The sequence below is a fragment of the Marmota marmota genome, unplaced genomic scaffold, assembly GCF_001458135.2.
Source record: "Marmota marmota marmota unplaced genomic scaffold, marMar, whole genome shotgun sequence".
Lineage (NCBI taxonomy): Eukaryota > Metazoa > Chordata > Mammalia > Rodentia > Sciuridae > Marmota > Marmota marmota.
The window spans coordinates 2747648-2757822 of record NW_026000079.1 but is presented as its reverse complement, the minus strand read 5'-3'; the positions used below and the strand labels follow the sequence as shown (position 1 = coordinate 2757822).

The following is a 10175-nucleotide window of genomic DNA, read 5'->3' as shown; positions in this document are numbered from 1 at the left end:
GGGGCGCGCTCGCAGCTCGTCGGGCCGCTGGGAAGGTGGGCTGCGGTGCTGTGGGAAGGGCATCCCTTTCCCAGACCCTTGCCAGCCGGGCTTCCCAGCGGGCAGAGAATGACCCCACTTCTCTAGGATTGAGCCCACCCACCGCCCCTGTACATAGCCTCGTCTGTTGGTCTCGTGGAAATCTAGTTTCAGATTTTTAACTACCCAATTCCGCTGGGGCGGGGCACCTACCCCGACCCTTTCCTCGCTGGGTGCTGGACCCCCTTGCGGCCTGGGCTCTGCCTTGCACTATTTCCCCTCCCTGGCCTGGCGGCCCCTCCCCCTCCTTAACGGGGCAGGTTCAGGGGCCCGGTGCTCTCCCTCCCGTGCACCCCCATGCCCATTTGCACAGCTGCCCAGGTACCCCCAACAGTGGGGAGGGGTTACAGGGAGGGGTAGCGGGACCAGTCCCTGTATCTATTTAAAAGTGATGATGTAATATATTGGGGTGGGAGGGGAGGTCGGGTGCCCTGGGCCTCATCTTAGCATTTCAGGTGATGGGGGGAGCCCAGGGCTGGGGAGACCTGGGGCCCAGCCCCAGAGAGTGGGGACAATATGGCCTCCCTTCTCCCTACTTGCGGCTTTCCCGGTCAGTGCCTTAGGGGGGGAGGCATCCCCCCCTCTCCTGTTCCCTTTCCCCTACCCCCCCACCTCGGGTGTAAGCGACAGGAAGAAATAATAATAATTTAAGATTCACACTTGTGTCCACTTTTGGTTCCTTTATTTTGGGGGCGGTGGGAGGGATCAGGAGGAGAGGGAGACGGGAGAGGACCTGAGCTTTTGGAGCCTTTTTGGGAATAAAGAATTTCTCAGGTGGTCAGTGGGGCCCAGCTGGCATGGGAGTGCCCACAGGCTGATGGACTTCAGGCAGGAGCTTCTGAGCCTGATCTTCTGCTGAGGGCTCCTCCTCATCCAGGTCACTAGGGAAGAGAGCCGCAGGGCAGCCCTGTCACCCGTGTCCTGCCCCCTGCCCCGTCTGTTCAGAGCCTTCTCTGGTTGTTCACCAGCCACCCCTTTGCCCATGAGGCACACTAGCCCATGGCTTAGACATCTGACTTTAGGCTGGTGCCGAGGGACAGGTGGACAGTGATCTGGCAGAGGCCACCTGGCCAGTAAGGGTGGAACTACTGGTGACCTCAGGAGCACCCCTGCTCAAGGCCCAGCTGCCCCCTTGCTGATCCAGCTTTTCACTTTCCGGGGACCTCTGAAAGGAAGCTTTGCCTCCCCTTCAGATTCTCGCGACCTCCAGCCACCATCCGTGCTGGAATGTGCCCACAGGACACTTTTCTTTGCATTCCACCCAAGTGGGGGCAGCTTAGCCTTCTCAAACCCAGCTGGCCCACAGTGTTTTTTGTAAAGCCCCTGGCTGTCACAGCAGCTCTATCACTGGCTCTGTGACAGCCAGGCCTCCCAGACACCTCTAGCATGCATCCAGAATGTCAGCTCTGGACTTGGGCTGAGTTTGTGGTCCAGCAGACTCATAGGAGGACCCAATCCTGTGACTTTCAATCCTGAACCTCCTTGGCCTTGACAACCTTCACCTCTGCTCTCCGACAGTCCTCCCCAGCCTTGACCACTCACTAGGTAGGTCCAGAATTCTGCCTGGCTCTTGGCCACTCTGAGCGCTCCTGTCCAGCCAGCTCTCCCCCTCCCCCTGCCCTGCTCTAGCATCTCACCAAGACGGAGCTCCTCACCTTCCCCAAGGTCAGTTGCCATCTTGTTCTTCCCCTAACCTGCCCAGAGGCAGCCCTCAACCCTTGAATCCACATTTGTCAGAGAAAACTCATGACTAAGAACACGGCCGTCATTACAGGTCATGGTTTTCAGAATCACCTGGAAATCCCTGGGCTCCGGGTCACCTCTTTGCATACTCCCCATTGCAGATACTTCAGTCTCCACCGCCCCCTCCTGAACCCTCTCCTCCACTCAGCCACCTCACTGCTCCCAGCAGCTGCCCTTGCCTCCCACTCCCCAGAGAAGAGCAAGGCCCCCAGGCCGGAGCAGGCTCAGTTCTGCTCAGAGGGACTTCCGCTCCTCACTCCTTTCCGAGGCCACATCCTCCACCTGGCCTAAACCCCATCCCTCCTCTTCCATGCTCTCTCTCTCCTACTTCCTGAATGTTCAGTCTCGCTGTCCCTGCATAGAGAAAGAAATCTTTCTTTTTATTCCCCTCCGGTACTGGAATTGACTCTGGGATCGCAGGACACATCCCAGTCCTTTCTCCTTTTTTACTTTTTGTTGGTTTTGAGACAGCGTCTTGCTAAGTTGCTTTTGGCTGGCCTCACACTTTCCATCCTCCTGCCTCAGCCTCCCAAGTACCTGGGATTACAGGTGTGTGCCATCTTGCCCAGCAGGCATCCTGCTTTTAACTACAACATTTATGTGAAAGGAATCATTTGACTTCTGGCAGATGTGAGGCAGGAAGCACACACCCCGCCTCTGAGTCCTTTCTGTCGGTCACCCCTCAATCCATCATGATCGATTTGGCCTTCTCAGCGCCGGGAAAAGTGTTCCCGCCAGGTCAGGGGATGTGGTCCGAGGTGGAGGGCTTGCCTGGCATGTGTGAGGCCCAGGGTTCAATCCCCAGGACTGGGGGGGGGTCCCACCCGCCACACTAGTGGTTTCTCCACTGTCATTCAGTGGCCAGTCCTGGCCCTCCTGGGTCACCTCAGGGCCTTCACAGGCTGGCTCTCCTGTTTTCTTGAGCACCTCCCTCTTAGGTTTGTGATTGAGCCCTTAGGATTCTGTCCCTGTCCCCTTGTCTCCTGCCATGCCTTCTGGATAATCTAACTCCATCTCTCTTAGTCTCTAAATCAACAAGCCCAGGGGAAACGCCCCCAGCCCAGAGCCCTGCCCCTTTCAGCTGTCCCCTGGGCATCCCCAGCTGCGTGCCCCACAGACACCCCACAGATCTCAAACTGGGCCAGTCCTCTTTCTCCAGATCCTATTTCTCCTCCTGCCCTAAAACCTGCCCTGTCCCAAGCGTAGATCCTGGTCATTCTCAGCACCTTTGGTCCTGAGGCGGTCAGCAGCTTCTGGACTGAGTCAGCCTCCTCCCCAGACTCTGCTCTGCCTGCTTGGTCTACGGTCTTAAAGGACAAATATGAATCCTTCATTTTCCAACCTAAGATCTTTTTTTTTTTTTGGCACCGAGGATTGACCCCAGGGCACTCGACCCCTGAGCCACACCCCCAGCCTCTTTTTGTATTTTATTTAGAGACAGGGTCTTGCTGAGTTGCTGGGCTGGCTTTGAACTGGTGATCCTCCTGCCTCAGCCTCCCGAGCTGCTGGGGTTGCCGGCTCAGGCCACCACACCCGGCCCAACTTAAGTGGCTAGCGAGGCCCTTGGCCATGTGGCCACCCCTGGTGGACTGCCATTCTCGTTCTCTGATGTCTGCAGCCAGACAAACCACCCCCCCTTCCCACCTGAAGCCTGGATTAATATGTCCCCGTTCCAATAGAGTGTCACTCCTTTATCAGGTGCTGTCCCACAGGAGTGCTGACCCCAGCAGGCACCCAGTGAACCTGAATTCCTCTTCCTCCCCTCATCTCCACCTCCAGCCCAGCAGAGTGCAGGCACCCAGGAAGCCCTGTGTAAATGTGACCGCCTTGCTTAGGCGTCCAGTGGCCAGGTCCTTCCCCCGGCTCACCTGGACTCCGAGGTGGACTCGTCTAAGAAGTCCTCGCCCAGCACCTCCGGGACCTGTTGCTGCACCGTGGGCTTCTGCTCCAGGGCCCTTCCACGGGCGGCAGCCAGCCACAGCCGGGGGCTCTCCTCGTCACTGGAGTCCCTGGAAAAGCCTCCCATCTCAATGTCCCACCGACATTCTGGGGGACGGGTGGCTCCTCCCAGTGCTCCCACAGACTCCAGCCCCCATCCCTGAAAGACTCACAGCTCCCAGTCCAGGCCCTCCTGGGCGGAGAGCGGGGCCGCGCACACCGAGCAGGTGTTGCTCAGAAGACGGAAGCAAGTGTGGCAGTAGAGACCTGGGGGGGTGAACTTGAACTTGCCCCTCCCCTCCCCTCGCTCCCCGATTCCAGCCCCTGCCTCCCCTGCCCCACTCCTGAGGGACTGTCCTTGTCAAGTGTACACAACTGGGGCACAGGACTCCTGTTCCTCCGGGGAGCGTCGGGGAGCGTGGAGGAAATGAGCCAGCCAGGCTCTATGGAAATGAGGTCATGCAGAGCAATGAGGGGGGTACAGACGGTGAGGGTCCAGAGAAGTCCATGAAAAAGGACCAGAGTTGATTGTCACAGGCAAACCAGGGAAGTCCCACCCAGCAGGGAGCGGCACACTATCCAGGGGTCTCACCTTTACAGCCCGGGGTACCGCAGTACACAAAGTTCTCCGTGTCCCCTTCATCTTGGGTCTGCCCACAGCCCAGGCAGCGGGCCTCACGCAGCTGAAATTGGCTGACGAAAACACTCAGCCATGGGCACCTGAGGAGAGGTCAGGGACAGTGGACCAGCCAGCCTAACCCTCCCCACACCAGTACTGACCTCCAGGTGATGGGGAGGATTTCCTGCAGCCTAACCTTCATCCCTCCAACTGTAGGGACAGCTTCACTACCGCCCTCTTCTTCCTCCCTTCACTCCCCAGTCCTGGAAATCCTCGTCCCTAATTGTCCCTCTTTAACCAAACCTCTTGCTACTGGGGGAGGACAGTGATCCATTCTGACCTCTGGCTCTTTTTCTGTTCACTCTCGGCACATCCCTATAGGGAAGCAAAGTGGGCTTACCGGATGGCCAGCACTTGGAGGACACTCATGTGGCCCTGGTCAGCTGCCCGCCGCCTCACCGCTCGTTGCAGGGCGACCAACAGGTTGGTTCGGCGATTTAGAAGTATGTGATAGAGGTAGGTGATTCTTTCCTGATGGTGGAGGTCACGGATGGATTCCCATCTGATCTTGTTTCATCTGCTTGGCGCGCCCTCGCACCCATTCCCACTCCCCATCTTTCTTTTCCTTTTGTCCCACTCCTACGAATTCCTGTGGGCTTGGGTCAAATAAATGCCTCTTCCTCTGAGAAGCCCTCTGGACTTCCCCAGGGGGATTCCCAGTCTCTCCTGTGGACCCCACAGCTCTTTGTTCATTTCTTAACAAAGGTTCTTTTTAAGTTACAGAGTCCGGAGAAGCCGGCCTGGCCTGCCTTGACGCTGGTTCAAACCTGCTTCGCTGTGGCATCCTTGTAGCTCACCCAGTGACTGGCACACAGTAGATGCTCAGTAAATAATTAGTGAATGCGTGGACAAATGGCAAGATTCCGTCCAAACCTCAGCATACCAACACTCTTCCCGTCTCCCATCAATTTTGGTTGTTTTGTTTTGTTTTCTGTACTAGATATTGGACCCAGGGCCTCTCTACCCTACATCCTCAGCCCTTTGATTTTTAAATCTTATTTTGAGACAGTGTCTTGCTAAGTTGCTGAGGCTGGCCTTACATTTGTGATCCTCCTACCTCAGCCAACTAAGTAGCTGGGATTACAGGTGTGCGCCTGCGCTAGCTGTTTTTGTTTTCTGCAGTACTGGGTTTTGAACCCAGGGGTGTTCTGCCACTGAGCTGCCCCTATAGCCCTGCATATTTTTTACTGTGTGCCAGGGTCTTGCCAAATTGTCCAGGTGGCCTCTAACTTGTGATCCTCCTCGCCCAGCCTCCCAAGTCACTGGGATTACAGGCAGGTGCCACCATGGCCAACCCCCCCCCCCATGGTTTTAACAAAACTTTGGAGGCGAGCTCTGTCTCGGGAAGCCCTGCCCCCGGAGGCAGCATCTCCCCAGCCCCATCTGGGGTCCAGAGACCTCCAGTCCAGCCATTCATTGGCTTTGGGGTTCAGCCAGAGGGAAGAGGACCCCAACACCAGGACAGCCGCTGGCTTAGCACCCTGAGGAGGAAACAGGGACTGGCCTCCGCTGCGGACCCTCACCTGCTCCCGGGAGGGATAGTAGGAGGCGCAAATGACCCTCCGCAGCCGGCTGACGTAGCTACCAAACAGGGTGACGAAAAAGCACAGGCCGTACGCGGCACCTGGGAGCACAGCAGGGTGGACGGGCCGCTGTGGCACCAGGCGCCAGCCACACCCCACCCCCGCCCTGGGGAGTGCTGGGTACCGATGACCAGATAGCCGGTGCTGTCCGGTTCCGAGGGGCGCAGGAGGCAGCGCCGAGACAGGATGCTGATGTTGCCCTGTTGAAGGACGTCAAACGCCGACACCAGGTCGCGGTAAATGCTCCCCGCGTAGCCAGTCCCCTCCACGGTTATAGACACTAACACAGGGCCTGGCACAAAGGCACTGTGTGAGGGCCACTCCTGGCACGGGCTGTCTACTGGGTGGAGAGGGGTACGACTGTGAACCCCTACAGCCGTGCCGCTCAGGCCTGGCCTGAACCCTCGGCCATTTCTTCTTTTCCCTGCTACCAGGAATTGATGTGCCTCGCTACTGAGCTACGGCCCGGACCTTTCTATCTTTTATGTTTTTTTTTGTTTTGTTTTGTTTTTTAATATTTATTTATTTATTTATTTTTAGTTCTCGGCGGACACAACATCTTTGTTGGTATGTGGTGCTGAGGATCGAACCCGGGCCGCATGCATGCCAGGCGAGCGCGCTACCGCTTGAGCCACATCCCCAGCCCCCTCTATCTTTTATGTTGAGTCTGGGTCTCACTAAGTTGCTGAGGCTGGCCTCCAACTTGTGATCCTCCTGCCTCAGCCTCCTGAGCCACTGAGATCACAGGCATGTGCCACCACTGCAGCTGGTACGTTCTCAGTCAGTGGCCTTGTAGGCAATCAGCGTACACACGGTGGGTCTCATGTCCTACTTCAGTGACCCAGAGAGCCATTGTCATTCCATTAATCAGATGAAGCTTTGAGAGCTTAAGCAATTTGTGTGAAGCCACTGCCTAAAAATGGGACAGGGCTGGGATTTGAACCCAGGCCAGGGTGACGTGGAGCTTGTGTCTCTAGCTGCTCTGTCGTGTTATGACCTCAGCCTGGATACAGGGGTCACAGGGCAGAGGTTGGGACTGGAGGAGCATGAGTAGCACAGACACGGGGACATGCAGGTCCCCCCTGGGGACAGAGAGTGAGCCAGGGGAGAAGGTCCAAGGAGGAGCAGGAAGCCTCCGAGGGCGGCATCGGGAGGGCGCGGGGCTCACTGCGGGCCACGATCTCCCCTTGCAGCTGGTACCGCGCCAGGTCGAGCACCCAGAAGACGGCGTAGTCCAGCGAGACGAGCAGCAGCGCCAGGAGCAGGTGACGGGTGAGGTTCAGCATCTCCAGGACGTAGAACACCCGCTCCCACCGCGACAGGAAGATGGAGCCTGCGGCAGGCGGCGGGCAGAGGAGGATCCCTGGTCCCCCTCACCAGACCCCAGCCCTGACCCGAGGTCCCAGGCACAGGCGGGGCGTGGGCTGGGCGTGGGAGGGGACCTAACGGAGGGGACACAACTCAGGGTCTAATTTCAGACCGAGAGGGACAGGCACTTGCCCTTGGGGTCCCCCAGGCTGAGAGGGAAAGGCGGCCACCCTGGAGGATGCCACGGAGAGGGAAAGCGGGTGCTTCTGGACGCAGGGAGGCAAGGAGGCTGGTCAGGGAGCGAGGAGGTCCTGCCGAGAGGACCTTCCTGCGAGGTGGGCCTCCCTCAGTCCTGGCCTCCCTCTCTCCCGTCCTCAGGCCCTCACCTGGCTGGATGTAGCAGGTGGCCTCGTGGGCGCTGAGCGGGAGCACCGTGGGCAGCCCCGCCACGGCGCGGGCAGCCTCCATGCGCAGAAAGTGGCCGGTGATGTAGACGTTGTCGAAATCGTCCCGGTTCAGGTAAGCGTACCGGTAAAACAGGGCTCTGGAGGAGGCCGATGAAGCCCCTCAGCACCCTGAGCGGCCCCGCTCCCGTCCCCTGGCCCTCAGCCCGCGGCAGGGCCTCACTGGAGGTAGAGGAGCACCAGCAGCAGGGGCAGGGTGTAGCCCATCAGGGCCAGCACCTCCCGGGCTCGGAGCAGCTTCATGCCGACGGCCTCCTGGAGGTCCAGGGCCACCTGGGACAGACTCCGAGAGGCGTTGAGGTCCACGGAGAAGTGGTGGGTGGCCGTCACGTTGAACTCAAACTCCCGACGCACGCGGTTGATCATCTTCTTCACAGCTGGGCCCAGGACCAGGGAGGTGTCAGCAGGGACAGGTGGGGGGAGGCAGAGCTACACGGGGCAGCGGGTCCAGGGCCCAGAGAGCAGCCAGAACTTCGGGGGCTGGGCCTCCAGGGGGCTGAGCCTCTACTCAGGTGCGCTGAGCGGTAGGCACCAGACAGTCAGCTCCATCACCAATGATCCCGTGGCCTGAGCTTGCGGCATGTGACCCTGACCCTGTCCCAGCCCCTGCTCTCACAGCCCCCCTTCCCTGGGCCTCAGTGTCCCAATCTGGGCAGCGTGGACAGCGGCCTGGGTGACCTCTCCAGGGCCTTTCCTGCTCTTGCATTTCAATTATGGACTGGGGATGGGACCGGAAGTGGCCGCACCTGGAAGAGGAGGGCTCGCATGCGGCAGGCGCTGGGGGTCACTCACGGGTGCCGATGGTCTTCCGCAGGAAGGGCTGGATGTAGTTGGGGAGGACGCAGAACACCTGGACCACTGGGGGGCGGGATGGCTGAACATCAAGAGGAGGGGCAGAGGCAGCTGCCCGCCATCCTGAAGGGACCCTCCTCACAGGGCCCTTGGGCTTCCCCTCCTACTGATCAGCCTCCACACTTGTTCAAACCCTGTAGCCTCACCCCGTGGTCCCCTGCCCTAATGTTGGTCCTATATCAAGCCCAGTATTTATTTATTTTTTTTTTGGTATCGGGGATTGAACCCAGGGTGCTTAACCCCTGAGCCTATCCTCAGCCTTTTTATATTTTATTTAGAGACAGGGTCTCCCTGATTTCTTGGGGCCTTGCTAAGTTGCTGAGGCTGGCTTGGAACTCAAGATCCTCCGGCCTCAGCCTCCCGAGCTGCTGCAGTGTGCCACGGTGCCCAACATCTTATTGGTTCCATCTTCCTTCCCCCCTACTGGTCGTCCTGGGCCACCCTCCTCCCGGACCCTAGAGTTCCCATCCCACCCCACCCCTGTTCCCTCTTCCCCGGGGAGCCCTGTTCCTCACAGCTGGCCAGTCCACAGAGCACCAGTTTGAAAGGCGTGAGCACGTAGCACAGGTGGTAGGCTTGTGGTATGGCCTTCATGCAGTTGTCTTTCCCTTCGTCAAACACCCGCGCACACTTCTGGTAAGGGTTGCCCAGCTCCGAGTTGCACACGTCCCCAATGTGGAGGAGCCAATACCACACGTTCCGCAGGGCCCTGGCTGGGGGCAGTGTGGGGCTGGCACCCAGGCGGAGTCCCACAGCTGCTTCTAAGGAATTTGCGGGACAAAGCAACCAAGCAGCACCCAAAGTTGGAGAGGCCTGCGTTCAGGGGCCTGGCTGTGCTGTGTCCAGTAAGTAGTAGCCAGCACCCAGGGGGCCCAAGCAGGTCTGGACAGGCTGAGAGTGCAGAGTCTAGGTGCACTTTGACCTCCAAAGCCAGGTATGCTGAAGTGCTCACCTACGTGTTTCACACCGTCCATGATCGCCCGGAAAAACTTGCGGACCCGGTCGGCCACCACTTTGGCCCTCTGGGCTATAGCTTTAATCTTGCTTAGAGCACCTGAGGGACAAAGGACAGAGCACTGCGGGGTCACCTCCTCCTGCAGGGACTGGTTCTCGCCATTGCCCGGGGGCAGAGAGGAGATAGGGGGCTGGGAGGGTTCGGGGAGACCCCTGTCCAGGCCCATCTAGCTCTAAGGCTAGACCACTGTATCAGCAGAGAGCTGAGGGGACCCCAGGACGGAGCTGGGGGACCTGGCCGGGAGTCGGGCGGGGCTTACTGACGAGGGGCTGCTTGGCTCGCTCCAGCGCTTGCGCAGTCTGGTTCAGGGCCAGCTCTGCCCCGCAGGCCACCGCCTCGCTGGCCCTGGTGAAGTTGCGCAGGGTGTTGGCACAAGGGCCCTGGAGCACCAGCCCGAAGGCGGCCAGCAACAGCAATGTCTGTCCTTGTTCTGGGAGAAAGCGCCATCACAGCCAGGACCCCACCCGAGGCGAGGGAAGTCCCTTCCTAAGGCCTCAGGATACCCCCTGTCTCTT

At 59.0% G+C, this 10175-nt stretch overlaps 1 protein-coding gene across 1 annotated transcript; it reads right to left on the bottom strand.

Moving 5' to 3' along the window:
• Positions 1–754: 754 nt before the first annotated feature.
• Positions 755–10106, bottom strand: Dcst2 (DC-STAMP domain containing 2; the record flags this gene model as incomplete). Its single annotated transcript, XM_015502652.2, has 14 exons — positions 755–959; positions 3690–3830; positions 3933–4026; positions 4352–4479; positions 4779–4909; positions 5962–6062; positions 6146–6313; positions 7190–7354; positions 7716–7873; positions 7957–8170; positions 8586–8651; positions 9161–9358; positions 9598–9699; positions 9920–10106. Coding segments are annotated over 14 exons (1956 nt in total), but the record flags the coding sequence as incomplete, so codon positions are not given.
• Positions 10107–10175: the final 69 nt, after the last annotated feature.